At 41.1% G+C, this 23,792-nt stretch overlaps 1 protein-coding gene across 6 annotated transcripts in view; it reads right to left on the reverse strand.

Moving 5' to 3' along the window:
• AFF3 (ALF transcription elongation factor 3) overlaps window positions 1-23,792 on the reverse strand; it is a 339,923-nt gene that overhangs the window by 539 nt on the left and 315,592 nt on the right. For 5 of the 6 annotated variants that reach the window (XM_066984090.1, XM_066984089.1, XM_066984087.1 and 2 more), the window contains 7 exons: window positions 22,356-22,419; window positions 19,552-19,688; window positions 17,420-17,491; window positions 14,388-14,481; window positions 11,314-11,363; window positions 10,972-11,186; window positions 1-9,589 (listed from right to left, as the gene is read on the reverse strand). The exon at window positions 1-9,589 is cut by the window's left edge and continues 539 nt beyond it. In XM_066984090.1, the coding sequence (XP_066840191.1) occupies window positions 9,468-9,589; window positions 10,972-11,186; window positions 11,314-11,363; window positions 14,388-14,481; window positions 17,420-17,491; window positions 19,552-19,688; window positions 22,356-22,419 (754 nt within the window). In that variant the 3' untranslated portion in view covers window positions 1-9,467. Of the gene's footprint in view, window positions 9,590-10,971; window positions 11,187-11,313; window positions 11,364-14,387; window positions 14,482-17,419; window positions 17,492-19,551; window positions 19,689-22,355; window positions 22,420-23,792 lie in introns of those variants that run through there. The other variant, XR_010826790.1, reaches the window with a different exon arrangement.

Below are 23,792 nucleotides of genomic sequence, written 5' to 3' on the forward strand. Positions count from 1 at the left end.
TTGTAATGTCCCTATGTTGTACTTTTTCCTAGGTAAAGCTCCCACTGAAGCCAATGTGAGTTTTGCCTGAGGGAGGAATAACACCAGGGCTCTCATGGGGAATATTTTAGATTAAGTGGTTTATTACGTTTTTGTCTCAGAATGGAAGAACGAAATAGGTGAGAGTTACTAAAGCTCTTGTTTGTATTGATCACAAGTGGAATATGATTTGTGGCATATACTATAATACACAGATAAGAATATAAGATATTTATTTTTAATCATAATTAGAGCTATATTAGTTGGATGGGTGGTAAATTTGCTATTTCTACTTTTAGATATCTATTTACTGTAAAGACCATTTGTTTTCAATAATTGGGTCAAAATGCAGTAACTAAAAAATTACCTAATGCAAAAGATAAAAATAATTTAAAGTATTCTGGAGCAAGGGGGGAAACGCTAACTGATCTAATAAATAAGGCAGTTTAAAGCATTTGTGACTGCTACAGTGATATATGTACATATCTTACAGCATAAATTACTGTACAGAATACTCCGTTTATTAACCTGTGTAAACAATATTGCCTGCAATGTAGGGATGTGCTGTGGGATTACTCTCACTGGAAAGATAAACTGCTATAGCTTTGGCAGGGTGGGCGAGGCTTCAGAAGGAACACCCTCAGAGAGAAAGGTAAGCAATGTTTTATGAGATGTAGATGAAGCCATATCGTCTTGAATAATTTTACAAAAAGAAAAAAAAAGCCAAAGTTTGTTGCAAGAAATGAAATATGAAAATACACAAAAATAATTCTGGTCACTATCTGACCCTTGAGTACCTCAGCTGAACAGGGGGGGTGGAGAGCTGCAATGTGGCAGCACCCACCATGTGCTGCCTGCACGTCCAGCACATTGACCGAGGGGACTCTCGGTGGCTGGACCTCACACTGGGACCGCTACATCGCCGTTTCAACCACTGCTGCTACCCTTAGAAAATGGGAAGGGAATTGTGGTTACTGTCATTATTGCTACCAATTGGATAAGTAATGACAAAGCAATGACAAATTTAAACATCCTCTTATTTTGGCTGCCCTGTACTCTCTTCCCTTTTTATTTTCCTTGCCCACCTGCAGTTTGGTTTGGTTTTGGCTCTGTATGACGGCAGCTCTTTGGAAGAAAGTCTGTGGGTCGCTCCCTGTAGGACGCCCGCTGTGACAGGGCCCTGGTCAGCAGGCATCGCTGCCGCCCAGGCTTCGATCAGTAATGAACACAGCGGGGCGAGGAGCTGCCCTAGGTGAAGCATGAGTCCTGGTACGGCCATGTGTTGTTGCACTGGTTATTATCTCCATCCGTTGTGGCCAGCAGAGAGGCCCTGTGTGGAAGGCCTGGCTTGGCCATGACCAGGTGTTGGCCTTGGGCCAACATGGAGAGGAGCCCTGATGCCTCTCAACTCTTCTGCCTCATCTTCTGGAGGAGCTGCTATGGGACTGGCAGCGTGCAGGCAGGCCACAAGTGTTAGGTGGCCTTGTGTTGCCTACAGATTATTCGCTGTAGATAAAACTGCAATGTTGTTCGAGTTCTTTCACATCATTTGTTGAATTTCCATAGAAAGTAACATTGGCCCCTTGTGGGCTGATGGCCAGCCTGATCTCTTTGACCATCTACAGAAACACTTTCTTCTGTTAAAAAAAGCTCTACTTTCAGGCAGCGTATGCCTAAGAGTGTTTACTAAACCGTAAAATATATTTTCTGGATATTTCAGTAATCTTAACAGAAGAAAGGTGCGCATTCAGTCCTCGGAGACCTTTGGATTTGGGCCTAGTGAGTTTGAGAGTGGGCTAGGGATTGTCCATGTCCGAAACACATGCTTTAAACACTTCAGAAATAAATTTATTTACCTCATATGTATTTTCCTGCTTGTCTGCTCCCTCAGCCATACCCTGCCTCAACCTACCCCATGGTATTTTACCAATTTCAGCAGGCACTCTCAGTAGCAACAGGTGCAGTCATAAACCTGGGGTGGGATTTGTACTGTCTCTGTATCTGAGCTCATCACCTAGACTCCCTCTATAGCCAGTGACAGAAACCAGCACTTCTAGGGTGTGTTTCTTCTTGCTTATTTTACACTTTCAGTACAGGATGAGGTGAATCCCACCTTCTGTGTTTAAATCAGGACTTTTTTTTTTTTTCTCTTCCATTCCGGCTTCTATTGCTATTTAACCCTGGAGAATCATTACAAGGCTGATTGCATGGTCTCAATGACCTACAGAAAGTCCTTGTACAGGTGTGAGGCTACCAGTTCCTGCTGGTTCTACTGCAGGGTCGCCACATTTTGGTGCTCATTCAAGCAAATCAGTAACACCTGAGCCAAAGGCCACTGGCCCCGGTGGCACAGCTGCAACCCCTCCAGTTGCACTGCAGTTGCACTTGGGGTATCTGAGTCACCAGCACTAAGGGCTGTAGGTCCCGAGATTAGTGCCCTCTCTCATGCATCTGCTCACCCAGAGAAGAAGAGTTGGTCAGAACTTGTGCATGGAGTCATCAGCACTCACCATCTCCTCCTAAGAAGGGAACTAGTTTCTTGCTAGCAGTAACGGGAAGAAGGTGGGCGCTAGTCCCACCAGTGGGGTGGGAACAAGAAGAAAACAGAAAGGTCCTGAGCTGCTTGGAGCAGCTCTGCTCTGTCCCTTGTCCTGTGCATCACCAGCCCAGGCTGGGAAATGGAGTTGGGGCTGAAAATTGTGGGGCAGGGAAAGCTGCAGGGAGAGCAGACTGTGTGACCAGGGAGGTAAAATGAAAGTCTGAGGAGATGTAAGGTGCACTTGTATTGATGATGGCAGTAATTAGCTATATGTGATTTCCTGGGGAATGCCAGGCAGCTTTTTATGTGAGCAAAAGGAAGATGGACTTCTTTGTCATGGGTGAAGGCAGACTCCAAAATCTCAACTGCAGATGAAATTATTCTTTTAAAATGCCAACATTTTTAGGCATAGAAGTGGGAAAAAAGACTAAGAAGGGCCCTTACTTTGGTAAATCTTATCCACATCTAGCTTGTCCCCACAGGAAATGTTTCCCTTCATGTCTGTGGCTAGGGTGAAGATTCCATAAGTAAGAACAAAAAGACAAGTAGTGCTAAGTAAGGAAGGATTTGCTTGTACTGCCTGAATAAGACGAACAGCAGTAGAAACATTTTGTTGATTTGACTGGTGTTCAGTCCTTGGTGAAGTGTTTTACTCTTGACTTCTAGAGGCAATGTGTCAGAACAGAGCACAGAATTTAACCCTATGACACTGGTTGATGATGGCATGATTTGGGAAGGCAACGTTGTGCTCCAACATATCTGACTTCCCGGATTAGAGACTGGTAATGTACATCACTGACAGATGGATATTTTATGAGAGGCACTTTTTTTGGTTTTGTTGTTCTGATAAGCGACTAGTCCTCTCTGTAATGCACCATTCTAAAGGACAGTATCTATTAGTCTGAATTCATTTCAAGCCAGATTTGTAGTAACAAATAAGTCGAACTTTTCTGAGGCTGTTCTGAAAAACACTCTTGGTAAGACTGGAAAGGCAAATTTCTTTTACAGAAAGACAAAGTGTCTTATATACAAAAAGAATTTGTAATTCTTAGGATGGCTCCCCACCACTTGGTTAACCTACACCGTTTGTCCCAGAATCACTGTTGTGGCTCTTGCTTGCTATGAGGATCAAAGTTACAGATACTCTGGGAATGGCAATTTCACGTAGACTGCAACTCTATGACTCCCTTCAGTATTAAGCACTAGTTTTATATACTCTGGTGCTTACACTGAGAGTTTAGATGATATTTAAGGAATTTGAGGGTCTTGTAGCTCTGGACTCAGGGGTGAAATTCATCCAGTGTGCTTAGCAGTCTTTTCCATAGCTCTTCTACAGCACTTTCCTTCTGAGGACGCAATGTGATTTGCAAACACTAATTAATACTCATAAAACCCTATGAGGCAGATAAATGTTAAGTATCCCTGTGTTAGTACATATGAGAAACATGAGACCTGAGTGCCTCATGATCCGTGCTGTTCTTTATATTCACTCCCCAAAAGGAATATGTGCCCTGGGACAGAGGAAATCTCCCATTTTTTTTGTCATTCCCTTGTTTTCCTTGGACCCAGTGAAGCCCTTTCAGGGTAGCAGGGATGAGTCTGGGATTCAAGCTACAGTGTGCAAGGTGCAAGCTACACAGATCAAGAAAGAGAGCAAACCTTGCTGTATTTGCTGCTGGTTTTGTGGGGGAAAGCAAGGCCCTTTGTGCAACCTGTGGGTTACTTACTCCATGCTCCAGCACATCGCTTGAAAGGCAGCTTGGGCTACCAGAGAAGAAAACATCCCTGAAAGGGCACTCATACTTGAGGACTTCCAAGAGCAAAGGAGATGGACAGCAAGCAGAGGAAAGGAATGACTTAAGAAACGTCTCCAGCTGAATCTCAGTGAGGAAATCCATAGTCTTTTGAAGGAACGATAGAGTCTCGGATACTCCAAATCTTGGTATTTTTCCTCTCTCTAGCTTTAGTGAGGTGAGGGCAAACAGGGCCTACAGTAGCCTTCCCAGTTAGTTAATCAACCTTGAGAACAATTGACAGCATGGCAACCAGTAAGGCTGGAAATGGAGTCTCGGCCTTAGAAAGGGCAACTAGCAGCTTTAGCGGAGACATGAAAGTAGCTGAATCTTCATGCTAACAGTATTGGGTGGGAGACATTGCTCTCTGGTTTTCTTCACATAAGATCATCCAAATGCTTTTCTAAATGAATTCTGACAAATTTATCTATGGTTACATGCCTTCCCAGCCCTCAGTGCATAGCACATAAGCTAATGTAACAATTATAATTATGATACTGATCAGACCTATCAGGCCTTTTTAAGACATGAAAGTCAGACTAATTCTCTAGTTTCGAACACAATGAGTTCAAAGATGTGATGTAAATGCTAACAGAAAGATATTAAAACGAGAGGCATGTTAGGTCTACGCCAGCCAAACCTCTATCGTTATCTTAACAAGTTCATATTCTTCAAGCATTGTTTGTATTTCTATTGTGCCAAGAGATTTTATTCTTTAGTTTGAGGATTCTCCCTGGAGGTGGGGAGGGAAACATTGCTATTGTTGTGAAAAAGAAACATTTCTTTTTGACGTATTAAGCATTAAGCAGATTATGCAAAGGCAAGGCATATTGCAGAAGGAGAAGTTCTTAATATAGCTTTGACATGAACCCATGACCCTCAGAAGATTTAGGAGAGTTAAAAAAATGTATTACTTTGACAATCTTCTAATTTGAAAAAAAAATCTTCCTGTAGAAATTCTTGGAACTCACCCCCATTATTTACATAAAATTCAACCTTTCCTGCTTAAAATCATGAATCATTTAATGTCACATCTGCAGGGTATCTGAGACAGACGCCATTAATCCAAGTCATTTTGCAAATTCCAATTTCATTTGGATTAAAACCTACAACTAAGTCAGTGAATAGTATATACTGTACATGCGTTAAGGCTGGCGACTACTGAAGTCTCTTGGGTAGATAAACTAAGCACAGATTAGCCAGGTCTAAGTATATGCCCTCATCTAGGGAAAAAAAAGATATCCTGACATTTCAGTGATGTAGATTTGAATCAGTAGCCATGAAAAATGGTTGAACATTTGTATTACAAAAGAGATACTATGGCACAGTCCCGAAGGTGCATTTCTTATAAATTAATTAGCTGCACAAATTATTTTGATAACAGTTACTGCAGTTCTGAGGTGATATGGCTGCTCAGTGATGAGTACTTGATGATCAATGGTAGGCACTAATAATATCTTTCATGCTGAGTGACTTTTATTACTATTTAGATTTACAGTATATACATACATGTTTGTATCTACACTTAGGGCTTGATCTTCTTAACCTCCTTTACCTAAGGTCTTCTGTTCACTGAAACCTGTTGCTTTGGAGCCCTGTGATATTTGGATGAAAGAAATAGGCAAGCAAGGAGCTGGGGTATCCTGCCACGTGTCAGGGGGGACTCTGCTTGGCTTTTAGCCACTCTTGAACCTCTGCATATAATTTGTTCTTATCTGTCATTCATGCCACCATGGAATACTATAAACGATTAAGGCCAAGGGGTCTGCATGATCTTGCTGTCTGTGAGGATCCCATAGGCTGCACTGCATTTCTTGCATTTACCTGCAATATATAGTTCCTTTGAATGCATTCCCATTGCTTCACCAGCCTCCCCCTCCAGGTATAATCCTACTAGGTTTGTACGGACTAACTTCTTACTTTCACAAAATGAACCTGAAAATGTTAGTGTAAAGAAGCCTGCATGTTCCTGGACTTTTACAACTGGCTGAAACAAGTAAACATCTCTCATTGAACCCCAAAAAAGTCCTTGGACTCTACTGATCTCATCCAGAACACACAGAGCACCTTTGAGTCATGTTGAAATGTCTAAAACTATTCAGGTTCTTAATGTGGAGCATATGCTTAATTGGACCAGACCTAAAAGCTACATAATCTTTTCCAAATCTGGCCCTAAGAAGACGAATGAAGTATTTGTTGTCACCGTGTCACATTCAGCTCCAGTCATCTAAACTGCAGCAACCATTATACAGCAAAATAGCCCACACAGAAGAGTATTCTAAATAACCTCTACAAAACACAGCTGTAAGAAACCCTACAGAGAGGAGGCCAAAACTTCTAATTCATTTATGTCTAGTTGGTTTATGTGGCTGCTATTTCATCCTGTTACACCACCAGAGGTTAAGGCTTGGTTGTGCTCATCGGACAACATGGATGATGCCAGCACAATACCTAAAAAAACCAGTGTTTTTCCATGGAAGCAGTGGGTATTTTAGCTGGAATAATTAAATATAAGAACAATGTACAAGAAAGGACAATCATCTGCAAGAGATCCTTAGTACCTGGAAACATGTTACAGCAGGACAGCATTAATTCTTGCATTTCTTTGAAGTTGCTTGACATATTACATCCATACAAAGAGTTCATCGTGATTAAGAAAAATATCCCGATCTTAGTAAAATAAACATGCTTCAAAGTTCCATACTTGAAACTCAAATGCCACGTGTGCAATAAAACTAAACTCCGTTTAAGGCAAGTAATATATGTCATGTCTAAAATTTCTCAACATTAAATAGCAACAAGGGCTCCCAAACCCCCAAACTTATCTGAAGATAAACATCATAGGCACCATCAAAGAAAACAGAAGCAAATCTAATCGGAATTTCACTTTCCTGATCTGAGGAGAAATCCCACAGTACCTTCATATGGTATTGAAGCAGCTGATGGAATCTGCTGCTGCTAGTCTAGTACATCATGGCAGACTTCCACAGCTGGAGATCAGGCAAGTAATAAACAGAAAAGGCACTGACCAAGTTCTCCGCGATACTCGGCACCAAACAACTTGTGTTCCTTCTAGGGCGGGTGACTGGAATTAAGAGTGACTGGAGGACTCGGAGGATGCGTATTTTGTCATTTAAAGGCAGGTCCATGTCCACTCTTAAAGCCAGCCACGCTATAACACTCAAGGCTGTATTAAGAGGTTACCACAGCCTGAGCTCAGGAGTTCTCCTGGGCAGGATCTGAGCATTGACCGGCACATAAAATTGGCCTGGCATGGCTTGGGGCTCAGCAGTCCCTTGGAAGTTACCCTGCGGAGCTGCTTCGAAGAACAGAGTGACGTGCTGAGTCTGAGCAGTAGCTGCAGTTATGGTAAGTAGCCTAGACAAAAAAATGCACGTACGTAGGGCTCTGTGTGTTCTCAAGCCTGTTCTTTACCACAGGGTAAATACAACCTTTGTTCTACTGAGCAAACGTGCCACTTTGTTTGGTATCTTTTATATATATATATATTTTTTTTCAATGCATCTCTTCAAAAATCGGGGAGGAAAAAAAAGGCAGCAAAGACCAATCAATCAACCATCAATATCAGTGGCTACTTCTACTTGTATCTTCTGTTGAAAGAGTTTTTTGCAGTCATGTTTCCTTAATATATTTGTAAATTAGAATAGGAAATAACAATCAAAGGGTCCAGTCAGTGACTTGGGCAAGAATAGTCAATTGAAGTCACCAGGGCTGTTGACTTGAGTAAGGGCTGCAAATCTGATTGCAAAGCAAGCAAAAAAAAATTTTGCCAATAACAGAGGAAGAAAACTAAATGTGCCAAAACCACTGAAAATGGACACGAATGCACTAAATGCAAACACAGTTGGTATGACCTGGCCTTGACCTCAGCTGACCCAAATTAAACTCCAATCATTGTGGGATTAATTCTTCTGGCACAAAAAACATAGCCTGTCAACAGGAACAGAAAACATCCAATAAATCAAGAAACATTAAAGCCTCGTTGAGGATTATGGATGAAGAGTGAGAGGATTATGATAGGAAACAGTTCTTAGCCTGATGAGCAGCAAACTCAGCTTCCCAGATAAAGGAAATTGCATGTAACGTTCCCATATACCCTTGAAGAACAGGCTGTGAGCTTCTGCTAGATGACAAAGATATGAAAATCGAAATCTGTAAGATGAAGCCTTCCCATGCAAAGCCAACAACTCTTACAGATATGTCTCTGTCTGTATGCAGCTGAAATTAACACATTTTCTTTACTAAGTGGATTGCAGGTTGCCATATTTTTTCATTTATCTATTTACTGTCAGTAACAGAATGCAATTTTCCACCATCTCTTTTAAAAGTTCTTGCTATCAGCATATCTGTTTTCAGGCTTTTTGCCCGATACTGCAGGTTGTACTGTTGGTACGGAGCTGAACAAGAGGTAAAGTTATTTAAAAAGACAGGAGATAAAGAAATGCATGCAATTTGTTGAAAGTTATTGCACATGAAGGAATGCCGTCTTTCTCCAACTTAATGCAGACTACACAACTCCTCTGTGTGCCCCAGTGGGGAGGTTACAGGGAGATGGAACATTATTGTTGGAACTTCTGTGAAGTGTCCGTGCTCGCAGTAAAAGTTCTCCATGGCAGAGATTTGCCCTCATTCATTCCACTTCAGGAAAGCCCTCGTATACGTGCTTAAGCTGTACTGAAGTCAGTGGGATTTCGGTACAAGCTTAAAGGTAAGAGTCTGCTGAGAGCTTTCCTGAATAGGGATTTGTGCTTATTGCACTTGGTTCAATCAACCCATGAGATTTGGTTTCTGAGTTTGTCAGCACATGAATAGAAAGGGTATGTTTTGTGCATCAAGATCGATCAGTTCTTCTAGTATTTCTAGGGTATGAAAATGTTTGGAGAGCGGTACAGAACTATTCATTCTGAAAAGACATCATTGTATATTGTACATATGCACAGATACATGTCTACACTCAGAAAAATTTTGCTCAACATTGAAGAAATATTCACCTTTGTTTGGATCAATGCTGTGGTTGACTATTTCTGTAGCACAGTGTCCAGAATAACTGAATTATCCATGAAAGGTATACAGTCCACGTGAATGGCACACAGTCATTATGACAAGTGAGCGCTATTCCGCACCCAGTGAAGTCCTTGTTGAGTGTACTGAACTAAATGCTCCATACTGCTGTGCAAGGTGATAGGTCCCATCAATGCATCCAAGTCATTAAAAAAATCTACAGGGAGAGAAAAAAGATTCGGCATCAGAAGAGTGAAGCTGTGTTTGCTACTTGTCAACCTTTAATAGATTTTATTCTCTTGCAAATTGAGTCGAGCTGAACGTTTCATGGGAATGAAAGTTTAGTGCTGGTGAGATTAATTTTAAAGCCCTGTGGTTCATGATGTTACAGGCTGATGCACAACAATTTTCTTTTGAAAGAACAAAACAGTGAGTTCTTCGGCTTTGCCTTTCATTAACTTCCATTGTCTTGATAAAGCAAACAGATGCTGGGCAAGATTTATTCTGAGATTAAGGACAACTAAATATAAAAGTCTATACACGTTTGTCTATACATATACTAGACATCTAAACTACCTTGATGGACAAATAGCGGCCTATACAACGTGGTCATCCCAGTCTAAAGAGTAATTTGCTTAGCTAGCCACGAGGGACTTAATTCAGTTGCCTATGTAGAGGCATATAACGCCCATTTGAGATATCCTCAGGCAGTTGATACATACAGTTTGGGCTGGCAGATCTAACACAGGACATACATGAGATTTCTGGAGCAGCAGCGTAGGAAAGGACACCTTAAAGAGCATTTGGCAGCTATTGTCTGGCAACTGTATTGTACCCCTTTGTCATCTTCGGGGTGAACTGAGCAGCTCTTTGAGCTCTGCTGTTTGTATTGAACAAAGCTCTATCAACTGTAATGGGATATTAGCCTCCCAGCTCACAAACAGACATCTACGCGTAGGTGTCCTCATTTTGATTTGAATCCTGCCATAACCCTGTCTTAAATACGTAATTACATAGCCTAAAAAAACAAGGAATGCTTTATCATCATCAGAAGCTGAGGCACCCGCTCAGGGAAAGCAGCTCAGCTGAGAGAATTTTGCTTTGAAGAGGGAGTGAGGGCACCTCATTCCCATCTGTGTCTGCTTGGGGGTAAGCTGGGTGGGTGGGTGGAGAGGTGTTCATTTCTTCTGCAGAAAGGAAGGGTGCTCCTGGTTTTTGACACGGTCTGGTTAGATGCATCCCATCCAGCTCCATGACTCTGGGGGACAGAAAGCTGCCTTTACTCTCTCAAACCTTCCTATCCAGAATGACATAGATGGCAGTGAACACTGCATGCAGCTCTGTGACCTGTCTGCCACCAGTCCTGACCAGTTGCAGAAAGAAAAAAGAAGTTGGTGATAATAAAGATGTTTCTGAGTGACACAGCTATCAAAATTGCATTTGGGGGCAATTTTGGGACAGGCTAGGAACAGGCTGAAGAAAAAAAAAATCACCTCTGCAGTCCTACTTTGCAGATAAGTTTCCTATTAAAACAGTTATTTTTGTCATCAAAATCATGTGAGATTCTTCTAGGGTAGTCCTTTGCCTTGAATCACTCACCTCTATTTTCCTTGGCCAGGTTGTCAGCCATCTCCCAGTAGTCATAGCTGTGCAGGATGCTATTGGTGATGCTGACGTGGTTGGCAGCCATCTGATGAATGCGCTGTGGGATGCTGATTATAGGAGATGGGGAAGGGGCCCCTGTGCTCCCCTGGGATCCTACAGAGCTCACTGGAGAAGGGCTAGGGGACATGGGTGATGGAGTTCCTGTGCTCCTGAAATCAGATTTTAACACCATTAGTTAAGAGGATGTTTGGTTCAAAAACACGTGAGTATCAGAACATACTGCAGAAAATATCTGACAACTGATCTGAGCTAAGTTTCCGTGTGACATGAACTTACTTTCCACTGGTACCCCAAGGAGATGGGTTCTGGGCAGCTTTTGATGAATTCTGTAAAGGAAAAATAATTCATAATACATATAACTTATGTAAAACAATGAAATGAAAAACAGTAAACAGTATAAAAGTAAAAAATTTAAGAAAAAATGGTGCAGATAGATGTATGTAAATCTTACAATGCAATAAACCCACTGAGCCTGATTTGGTGTTGTGATGAAGCAGTACTGTAGCTCAGACTCAAATCACATCCTATTAAACACCCAGGGTTGGGGCTTGTTAGGAAAACATGTTAATTGATACTGAGCCTTTTCACAGAAATCCTGGGTGTTCAGAAGAAAGTGCTGTTAGGACTCTGTGAGGTTTAGGCTGGAATTTCTTGCAATAGAAAAAAAATACAGAAAACCAAAAGATCACTCAGTCTGCAATATCCCTTTTCCACCAGTCATGGGACTGCTACCAGAAACCCAGAAAGTTTTTTTTTATTATTCTTTTTAAAAAAGGATAGCTAGTCATATAGAAATCCTAAAACACTATCTATCCTGCTTGCTCTCCTGTGTCCTGTTCTACTGTTTAGCAGGCCTCTGAGTTATGAAAACAGATTCTGTTTCAGGATTTCAAGGCTGAATTTTTCTTAACTTCAGTGCTAGCTTTGGGGTTTTGTTGGTCCGGTGCCAGCAAACCTGCATGTCACCTGGCATTATCGGCGATGTTTCCATATACACAGTGATCACATCCTCTCTTAACCTGTTCTCCGCTAAGATGGACACACCACCTGAGCCTCTCTTCAAAAAGCTTGTTTACTCTGTTTTGACGCATTCCCTGAATTCCCTCTTGTGTTCCCAGATCTTTCGTGCACACATGAGAACTGGCTATGGTATTTTAGCAGTATTCACATCAGTGCTGTGTGTGCCCTGGCATCCTTCCTGCATTTTGACACTGGGCCTTCTACGTCGTAGCTAACTGGTATGAAAAATTAACTTTGGAGTGTCCTACAGTGGGCTCTTCCTTCAGTGTTATTATTATTATTATTATTGGTCTGTTTCAGAACTACTGGCCTTCATCCTTCTAGTGTAAGAGAAACTGAGTATGTGTAATTTGCTTACAGAGTTGGAGGCAGGAAAATGAGAAAATCAAACTGGAATCAAGGGTACTTCCACTGTAAATTTAACTATCCTCTGCCTTATTGTACAACTTCAGAAAACCTTTTTCCTCATGTTTTAGGTGTTTTACTCCAGCCTCTTTTCAATTCTGCACCAGAAGGGTGCAGTAAGGATTCTGAAGAGAGTGCAATATTGTAAGAGACCATCTCTTATCCCACTTTGCTTACTGCTACCCATTCTCCTGGTTTCTTTATACTCTGGGATGTGTCTAGCCCCTGAATATCTGTGGCTTCTTTTTACTTCTCTGCTGCTTTTTTTTTAAAATTTATATATAATGGAAATAAAATACTTGAAAGTAGATTTAAACTCTTTTTCTTTTCCAAAATAAAAGCATGTCTAATTTTACCTGAAAATATGTGTGACATGGTTTAAAATCTTTCTTTGATTGATAATATGTGGAAGTTCTTAATGTAGTCAGCATTTCACGTCACTTGGTTTTGAAAGCTTTTAGATACCAAATACGAAATGAGTGGAGAATTGGCTTGTTTTCCACCGAAAATTATAGCAAATGGATTTTTTTTTCATTTTTACTTTCAAAGGTGAAAATACTTTCTAATGTGAAACTACAATATCATTACATCGGCAGGAGCTCTGCAAAAAACAAGCTTATCTTGGCTATAACAGAGTAAAAGTCCATTTTATGTTTGCTGTGAAACAGTTTCTGTCTGCAAGTAGGAGACATTTTACATGGTTGAGAGCCTGACCATCCTGTTCTTAATGCAGGCATTCTCTGAATTGGTAAAGAAAAATAAAGTGTTATAATGGGCACATATTTCTTTCCCCTGAAATCAAGTCATTGTTAGAAAAACATAACGCTGAATTATATATTGCTAAATTTTTAGAAGCAATTACAGTGACTTCAATTTCAGTTTGACAATAACAGATCTGTCAATTTCCTTCACTGTCTTTTTGTGTTTAGAATCTGGTCATGAATGTTTGTGCTTGTATTTGAAATTTTTTATTAACAAAATGTCAAAGGATGGATGTTTTTCATTTCAAGGTATATTCTTCTGAAAAAAAAAGAGTCCTGTGTTTAAAGACAAATGGCTATTCAGGTTCCCAAAACAGTTTGTCTTAAAACATTTGTATGCACATATTTTTTTCTTATTTTAAAGATAGAGGCTAGTTTTCTGTTTGTAGATCAAATGCTGGATGGACTGACTGCTATGAGGGCTCCATCAGAAAGGTTTCGTTCTTGAGTTACTTTCAGAGGAAAAGAGGAAAGTTGTCTGTCAAATAAAATACATTAAAATATGTTGAATGACTTCTTGTCTTATTCAAAATAACCAGGCTGTGGTACTGGCAGAGAGTGGAGAAGGAAAGTAGTAGCAGGTGGAGCAAAGCAGGAAGGGGAAGCCAGCAGTGCTGGCAAGTTCAAGGCAGGTGGTTTGGTTGCCTTCTGATGCGTTTGTATGACTGAAGTCAGTGTGGGCTCTTTGCCAGTTCCTTGGGTGAGAACATGTCCCATTGCACTGTCTTACCTATGAACGCTGCTAAGTGGATGCCCTACAGCTGAGGACTGATCTGGATCAAAGCCATCAGCTCACAGGAAGTCTAGTGGGAAGTGTAATCCTGGAGGGGATCCTTAGAGCAAAATCTCCAAAACCTATTCACAGCAGAGCAGGATAGCACTAGATAATTGATTAAGAACAATCTGAAAATGCCTGTTTGTTGGTACAATAAAGTTTTTATCCTTTGTGAAGGGCCATGACTTGTATATTGCAAAGAGGGGTCCTCATGACGGCAATATATCTGAATGGAGACCAAGTATTGCCATGGGAGTCTGTAGCAACGCTTCCGTGGACTTGACAGGAAGAAAACTAAACCCAGCACAACTATTGTTTTGTTTATTTTTAGTAAAATTCTGTATTTACTATAAAGATGCACTGATTTTAAAATGTCATAAAAAATGTACCTTAAAATACTCGATAAGCGCTTTCGAATACTTGACAGCATGGTCTCTCTTGAGTCGGAACATCCTCCAGTACAGAAGGGCCAGGCAGCGGTAACTAGAACAAAAGGGAGAGCAGAAGGTAAGGTGTGCCCCCAAACAGGAATCCCGGTGAATTGTCTTAAATTCCCAAACTAACAGGCAGTGGAAGGCTGGCGGCACCCTGCTTACTGTAATTATCAGCATTCTGCTAGCAGGGTGCTACGAAACCCACTGTGCTCAGCAGGCCTTGCACAGTTGGGTTCCCAGGCCTTGACCCTGACTTGGAGCCTGCACTCTTGGCCAAAGGCCTTGCCCATCAAAAAGTCATTACAAGCCTGGAACCCAACATAAACATCTTTTTATGTTTTATTTCCTTCCTTTTTGCAAACGCAAAGGCAGCCTTTTGGGGTGTCTTATCCTGGGAGTACAACAAAATAGCCTGGCACCTGTATAACGAACTGGAGTCGCTCTGGGTCCACTTTGTCGCCTCTTCCAGCAGATGGAGCCAGCTGGGAAACAGACAAACGCCTCAGACCTGTCTGCAGTTTGCAGGGCAAGCTCTGCTGAGGGACGCCAGGCTGGAGGCTGTGGAGGAGGCTTGGGCCTCACGCCTGGTTTGTTCCCTGGAGGGAGCCAGCAGCGGGCTGAGAACCTCAGCATGCCGTAGGGAGCTGTCTGCCCCGTGCTCCTCGGTAGCCTGCAGCTACCTTTAATGCTACATAATTAAACGAGAGTAACAGCTATTAATTCTACATAAGGATAACTGATAATCAGCGCTTAATTTTACGTAATGATAACTGATAATCAGCGTTCAGGATGCACAAACTCCTGTCTTCAGTACTGGATTTAGGTGTGCCGGTCTATTTTCTGAAACAAGAATCACCACCACCTCTTCATGGTAAGATTTTTTGAGTGGAACGTGTGGGATCGCACCACAGCAGCATGGTTTTTGAAACACAAAGCTGGTGTGTTGCACTTCTCCTGTGGCCGCAGAGGCCCTATTTGTAAAAGCGATATCGGGTCTCTGAATCGCTGGGCGGCTCCAGTCAGGCAGCGCGGGGCTGAGCCCTGCTCCCCACCTTCAGGAGCTGCCCAGACCTCACCAAACCACCCCGCCGGGCAAGCGGCTCTCCAAAAAAACCCTTCCAGGCTCTCTCCGCCGCCGGCAGCCGGTGACTTGCAGCCGCTCGCCGCTGGAGGACAGCCTCTGCTCAGCAGATGGAGGCGGCCTGGCAGCGGCCTCCCCGTCCTCGGAGCTGCCTCTGTCACCTTCACAGGTGCGGGCACATGCGGGTGGTCTCTGCTTTTTTCTTTCTTTTCTTTTCTTTTCTTTTCTTTTCTTTTCTTTTCTTTTCTTTTCTTTTCTTTTCTTTTCTTTTCTTTTCTTTTCTTTTCTTTTCTTTTCTTTTCTTTTCTTTTCTTTTCTTTTCTTTTCTTTTCTTTTCTTTTCTTTTCTTTTCTTTTCTTTTCTTTTCTTTTCTTTTCTTTTCTTTTCTTTTCTTTTCTTTTCTTTTCTTTTCTTTTCTTTTCTTTTCTTTTCTTTTCTTTTCTTTTCTTTTCTTTTCTTTTCTTTTCTTTTCTTTTCTTTTCTTTTCTTTTCTTTTCTTTTCTTTTCTTTTCTTTTCTTTTCTTTTCTTTTCTTTTCTTTTCTTTTCTTTTCTTTTCTTTTCTTTTCTTTTCTTTTCTTTTCTTTTCTCTTCTTTTCTTTTCTTTTCTTTTCTTTTCTTTTCTTTTCTTTTTTTCTTCTCTTCTCTTCTCTTCTCTTCTCTTCTCTTCTCTTCTCTTCTCTTCTCTTCTCTTCTCTTCTCTTCTCTTCTCTTCTTTTTTTTCTGTTCTTTCTTTTTCTTTCTTTTCTCTTTCTTTCTTTCTTTCTTTCTTTCTTTCTTATTTTCTTTCTTTCTTTCTTTCTTTCTTTCTTTCTTTCTTTCTTTCTTTCTTTCTTTCTTTCTTTCTTTCTTTCTTTCTTTCTTTCTTTCTTTCTTTCTTTCTTTCTTTCTTTCTTTCTTTCTTTCTTTCTTTCTTTCTTTCTTCTTTTTCTTTTCCTTCCTTCCTTCCTTCCTTCCTTCCTTCCTTCCTTCCTTCCTTCCTTCCTTCCTTCCTTCCTTCCTTCCTTCCTTCCTTCCTTCCTTCCCTTCCTTCCTTCCTTCCTTCCCCTTCCTTCCTTCCTTCCTTCCTTCCTTCCTTCCTTCCTTCCTTCCTTCCTTCCCCACCTAAGTGTTTTTAAAGCAATTTCCATTCGCATATTCTGTGCTCCTCCTAATCACACAGGAGACCCGTGACAAAGGAAGGGCATTTAAAAGAAATGAACACCTCTGAATATTTTGTTCTTTTTTGTACAGCTGATTAATTAGGACTCTTTATTTTTGGAGGCTAAAGATGCATTTAATTTGGATTTTTTAACAGATGGTTAATAGATGTTAAAAACACACTTGTTGATTGTAAATGCCCACTTACTGAGAATCAGTAACCATGTAATAGGTATTTTATGTATTAACTACATAGATATTAAATTAAAATTTGATTTTAATAACATTTTAGCATTTTACTACCAATCAGCAACCACCCTATAGAATTTAAGGTGCCTGCGTATATCCAGAACTCTCAATTTAAAAGGTAATCCAAGAGGTTTAATTATCACCATCACCGTATCTCTCTTCATGAAATGTAAATATAATTTACGATTATTGAGCCTAAAATGTCAGCCACAAAAAAATTACCAAACTATTGGCACAAAAGTACATCACTCATAAAAACAACAAACCATCAGGCATTTAAAAATTAATTATGCTGATGTACCATAGCTGATCTGTCACAGTCAATAAGTACGAATTGCTTATTTACAGAGACAGAATGCAGACCCGCTACAGGGATACAAGGGCTGGACCTTCCCGGAGCAGAAAGTACTCTCTTTGTTTCAATAGACAACATAATCCTATCTGGCTGCGTCCAGCATCTGATTTTCAAGAACTGGCTCACTGCAGAAAAGCCTTTTGAGGAAATCTTGATCTACTAACCATAATGCTGCCAGCTGTTTGTCTTCTGGCGTGGCGTTGGGGCCTGAGTGGGTTTTTAGTCTCACTGCGTACCTTGAGCAAAAGGAAAGAAGCCAACGTGAGTTAACTGAGACAGCTTTATATTACCAATCAGCTCCTGAGAGAGCTGTGCTGACCGATGTCATTCGAGCTGCCCCCTTACAAGTATTTGCTGAAGTTACCAAACACACATATCCTTTTCTGGTTGTGTTTTGGAGCTGTTTTGCCACGAACAGTACCTCCCTGCACCCCTTATACAGCAGTAATTCCCCTGACCATCCGTCAGTACAGCCCAGAGGGCAAAGTGTTGCTTCCTGGCTCGTGGTGCTGTCCTGCCACAATAACCTCCACTGCCGTGGAGCCCGGTTACACGGAGTTCATGCAGGAAGGTTTTCACAGTGTTCGAAGGCAGACGACAGCCTGCCTTGAAGCTGGTGCTGCCCTCACCCTGCCAATTCTGAACGCGTCTACCCAGATTTGCACCTCCAAGCAGAGCACAGCAGAGGGGGAACATGTGGCTCGGAGCTATTTTTGCTCATATGACATTACATTCAAATTCTATAAATATTAAACATCCACAGAGGTAGCACTGCTGTTTCAAGAGTGTATGTGCTATGCAATCATAAATTAGTTTCTGGAAATCTTGGCTTCCAGCTGAATACCTGAACAATGGGCAAGGTTAGGACAACACACAGCGCTTCTGGGCTTGCTTCCAGAAAAATACCTGTTCCCTATAATTAGCTGCTTGTGGTTTTTCTTATCTTTGTTTTCAAACTTTAATCCTGATACCCGTGCAAAGATTCAGCGTGAACATTTTGTTTTAACAGGCATACCTGGTAAACCTAGTATATTTTTCTGAGCTGCACAGCAAGTGAGATCAAAAGCAATTCACACTACAACACAACCACAGCTACACACATTATTGAAAGCTATGGATCTGCAAGCAAAATTCATTTCCAGAGTTAGGACCATATATTTGCTATCATGAGAAAAGACAGGGCAGACAAAGAAAGAGCTCTCTGCCTGTGATGGCGCAAGTATTGAAAAAAAGAAGGGAAGAAATGCAGAGATGCACTGTACTATTCTCCTACTGAAAAAAATAAATTATTTTGTTTAATAACCTTCCAGTTAGAAAGCTGGCCTCAATCCACTGAAATGCATGAGAAGACAGCCCTAAGTGGAATAAAATGCCAATGGAATTGTTAACATATGTGAGAAAATCATCGCATCAACACTAAGTCCAAAAGAATGCAATTGTTTTAGGAGCTTTGCTTCATTATGAATATGATTAAGAAATAAACTGTTTTAATTTCAATGGACTTAGTGCTGACGAGACCTGCATGGTTGACTGTCCTGAGGAATTATGCCATGGTCACTGACAGTACAGCTTTTTCTGCTAGTGTGGCTGGACTCTCTCTCATGGACTCTCTCTCCCAGTCTCATCTCAGATACTGGGATGATTTTGACCTTTTTTTTTTTCCTCTGCCAGAGCTGTCAGTAATGGTAACTACTGGTACTAAGTGTAATGGAGGAAAGAACTTACGAGACAGAAACTTTCCTCATAGGGACTGCAGGTCGGACTGAACTCTAGACTGTCCTATTTGGAGAGCCATGCAGCTGATCAATGTAGGGGTCTGCTTGAGTGAGAGCTGGACTGCTGTCAGGACTCCACTGTCTACAGTGGGAGCACACACACCAAATGGACCTCAAACATCCATTTTTCTACCGCTGTTCACTTCTTCTTTCAGGTAACCATTAAACTGCAGTCTGAAACATGTTTCAACATTTTGCAAATTACTACTCCATGAGTGTTTTACTATTATGTAGCAGTTTTTTCCACTTTTGAGGAGCACAGGACTTATATCTTGAAACTCTTGAAGTAATTTGTAACTCAAGTAATATGAAAAGCTTTGTTTATTTTGCATTCTACACGGTTTCCTAATTTAATTTCCACTGAAACCACAGAAAATCCATACATGTTACATATGACTGACCAGGCACTTGGGAGGCCCTCAGTTCTCCCCTTTTACTGTATCTAGGGAATTATGTGATGATGTAGGTGAGCATGTTTGCACAAACAGAGTAACCCCTGCAGTCATCTCCTCCCTTCCTACCTGATGAGTTCAACTGTTTCTGAATACATTGTATAGGGGGATTTAGATTCCATTGGGCCTTGTTCCATTGCATTTCCACACTCAATAAACGATAATGCTGCTTCTGCATAATTCAGTGCCTTTCCAAACTTTTCCACCTAGAGGGAAAAAATAAGGACACAGAGAAATAGTGTAATCATCAAGATATGGTTACATTTGATGGGATTTTCTCAATATGAATTATAAACTTGACACAAGAGAGTATATCTTCAGATTCGTAAGTTTTCCTATGAGAAAGCTAAAGCCCATCAAAATCTGTGCATCACTGAAAATCATAAGATACAGAAAGCAGAGCTGAAAAAGGCTATGAGATGTTATTTGGTCCACACTCTTCTGTCCAAAGAAGGATACACTCTGCCTAAGGCATTCCTGGCAGATGTTTGTCAAAGATCTTCCAGTGCTGGGAATTCCATGAACTGACTACCAGGCCTTTTGCCCCAGCTTTTCAAGCATCATTACCAGTAAAAACAGTTTCACACCTCTTTGCAAATGCAGTCTTTCATCAGTCAACAAAGAAAGGTATTTAATATCTTCAACTAAGAGAATCAGAATTAAACAGTTTGACTACTAACATTCTTTTATTCAAAGGCTCATCTCTGTCCTCATTTCTTCTTTATCCCTACCATTTTCAGCACTGCTTGACCTCTTGTTCGGATTTTGCTTTCTGTATCCCTCTTTTCTTTCAGGGACTGCTCTGCTCCCTTAGCTTCTCCTGACATCCTTCTTTCTTGCCCCGTTTCTTCTCCTGTTTTCCATACTTTGTGTGTGTATTTGTGTGCTTAAACAGATATATATACATGTATGACCTCAATGATAGTGTATATGCATATGTGCACATAACGTTCATATGTGTACACTTACACACCACTTATCTGCTCTCAGAATTTCATTTTTGATGTGGATAGGGATGAATCATACTATTACCTCTTTGTCCTGACTTGTCTTTCCTTCAGTCAGAACTCCTGCGGTACATAAAGCCCATTAATGGACTGGATGCATTTGGTTGAAATCTGATGCACACAGTGAAAGGTTAATGGACCTTATTCTTTTCTAAGGGATAAAGATTTTAAATAGTAAGTTTGGAATGGCACACTGGCTTCAATCTATTTTAGGTTCTTATATGACTCCCATTGCGATCATACCGGAGAACTTCACAAACTTTTTATTATATTTCTCTCCCTGACGTTCTTGTGCGGGTGGAAGTGCTATTATCCCAATTTCACAGATGGGGGACTAAGGAGCAGAGAGACTTAGAGTCATTTTCAGGCTGCTCACTCTAAGTGCCTATATTAGGTATTGCAGAGCCAAAAGAGGAGGTATTGAGCCCAGCAAGGTGATTCAAAGTGCTGCCATTTTCCTCCAGGATCCCTACACAGTTAAGGAGGCAGAAGAAGTACCTGCAAAGAGCGATTCAGAAGGTGTAAGTAAGGTGCTGGTCCGCTGTGAAGGAAGGCTGAATGTGAAGGATATTTCAATCACCTGACTCTGATGGGAGGCTGTTTAAACTGTGCCTAAGTGACTTTCATGCAGCAAATTTGTGGCAGAGCAGAGAATAATGCTTGTACCTCCTATTTCTGGGAGTCTACCATAAAAACATTTCTCTTCAGGCTAAGACAGAATTTACTTTGCATATTAAGTGATTTTTTTTCTGTTCTGTTTAAAGCAACACACTAAAATGTACCATTTGTACTTCTCCACAATATTTTCTGATTTAAGACTCGCTTTAAAGTAATATGGAGCTGAATAAACCATGGAAATTTGTGCTAATAAACTCAGGTAAAGTGTAAAACTCTGTGTTAGTGTCCTAAATTAAGGGCCCAGTTCTGCCTCCTTAGCCATTTCGTACTCTGCACAACTGAGAAAAGGAGGTGAAGAAACAGGGTGTGAGCTACCTTTCTTCTTTCCTGCTCCTGTGACCACAAAGCGTCTAACAGAGCAAGGCAGGACTGCAGCTACCCCTTCCTGCAAAATAGCCATACTCATGCAGGGTTCCACCCCATATATTGCATCTCTCTGTCATGTCAGAAGCCTGGCATTTTTAATGCTATGCTAGCTTATTCGTAGTGGTAGACAAACACAGCATTGGAGAAAGCTAAGAGAAGGCTAAGCAGAGCCATCCTGGAGCACTGTGTACTTCATTGAACCCTTTTCTTTGGAAAGAAGAGGATCACTTTAGTGCTTCATATAGCCCCAGGTTCCCCTTTTTCAAGAGGGCCTTTCTGGCTATGGTTTTAGACAGGTCAAAGCTAGGATCAAGAACTTGTTTGTTGCAGCACTCCTGTGTATGAAACATGTTCCTCTAGGGTTAAACAGGCGCCTTGTGTGATTCTGATTGTGTTATGGAAGGTCTGTCATGAAACTAGGATTCTTTTGGCACCAGAGATACAAAGCATTTTAAAAAAAGGGCAAATTCCTCAGGCACCAGACCAAATTTGGGATGAAATTATAGAGCCTAACCAGCTCGTTAAACTGAGAAGATAGGTATGTGGATACCTTATACAGTCTCTATTACCATAGTTACTAATTAAAGCAAAGGAATAAATGGAAAGTTTTATTTATCCAGGCCTTTATCTCAGTAAGTCATTATTTGTTAAGTCATAGTTTATTGGGCTATGAACATTTGATTATATAAACATTTCTTAATTTAACAAGCCTAGCCATCCTTATAATAGATTTTATAATTACCCCAGCAATACTGCACTGATGAAGAAACTGCATTACAAAAATAATTTGGAGCAACATAACTGGAAAGAAAATGTTCTCACCATTGCATCTGCTTTATGCTTCTTCCGTTTAGCTTCCTGCATAAAGTAATCTGCATTGCGTGGCCTACCAGGGGAAAATAAGAAGACACTTTATTATTTTCTGAAGTGCAGAATATTTTCAAGTTATTTTTCCCTTATTTTAAACCTGATTTGCAAACACTTTTTATGAAGAAAATACACTTATCATGTAACCGTGCATCTTATATTTTCAAATTGTTGCCTGTGGAGACAATAGCATTTATGGCTGTTCTCATTCTTTAGAAGTCAGTGATTCAAAGCAAAAAAAGCTAATAAAATGCATTTTATGGATTATATAAACTGCTTCCCAAATTAGTGCAGTTTTGATCTGCCAAATGGATGCAAGCATTAAGCGGAACGAGTTATTCCATCTTCTCCTCTCCCTTGTGTTTGCTTACCTCTTTTTCTACTCCTCTCTGTACATTGTCATTTGCCTCGGCTTTTCCCTCCTCTCAAAACAAGTGTGTGTTTAATGTCTCCACTTCGAAAATACACACTGAGTCTGCTTGCCTCTGCAGCTACCATCTCATCCCCCTTCTCCCTCTTATCTGTAAGCATGCTGAGAGTGCTGTTTACTTCTGAGTTCATCTGTGACTCACTGCTAGGCTGCCTGCTGCATGCCACTGGTGTTGCTCGTGCCAAATTCTCCATTGATTTCTCCTCAAATAAATCTCGGAGTCTCCATCCCTTTCTTAGCCTACCTGACCTACTGACTGTAGGGCACAAATTCAGCTGCTACCTCTTGCTGAAATTCACAAGTCCCTTTCTGATCCAGACTTATCCACTTCTGTTCAAACTGAAAACACAAACTGATGTCTCCTTGGCAATACCCCAGTGAGCTCCTCATGGTTGAGGCAGGTTTCTTCACCTCCTCCCATAAGCTCTCTTTATTGTGCCTTTCTCAATCACTGTGAAGAGAGCCATTTGCCATGTCATTTCAGTACATAACCTAACATCTTAAGTTCAAACCTCTCATAATAGTTTTCACATTTCCTGACCTCACAGATTCTTCCAGTCTCCTAGGTGTGGGACATCGCCTTCCTTATAATACTCAGCCAAAGTGTGCTCTGGTTCTTCTCAGCATATACTGTGGTTACTGTCATATCCTTAATAGAATCACACAGAATGGTTGAGGTTCGAAGGGACCTCTGGAGATCATCTGGTCCAACCCCCCTGCCAAGCAGGGTCACCTAGAGCACATTGTGCAGGATCACATCCAGGAGGGTTTTGAGTATCTCCAGAGAAGGAGACCCCCACAACCTCTCTGCGCAACCTGTGCCAGTGCTCTGTCACCCTCACAGTAAAGAAGTGTTTCTTCATATTCATCTGGAACTTTCCGTGTTACAATTTGTACCCAGTGCCTATTGTCCTGTCATTGGGCACCACTGGAAAGAGCCTGGCCCTATCATCTTGACACCA

Source organism: Anser cygnoides, chromosome 1 (genome assembly GCF_040182565.1).
Source record: "Anser cygnoides isolate HZ-2024a breed goose chromosome 1, Taihu_goose_T2T_genome, whole genome shotgun sequence".
Taxonomy (NCBI): domain Eukaryota; kingdom Metazoa; phylum Chordata; class Aves; order Anseriformes; family Anatidae; genus Anser; species Anser cygnoides.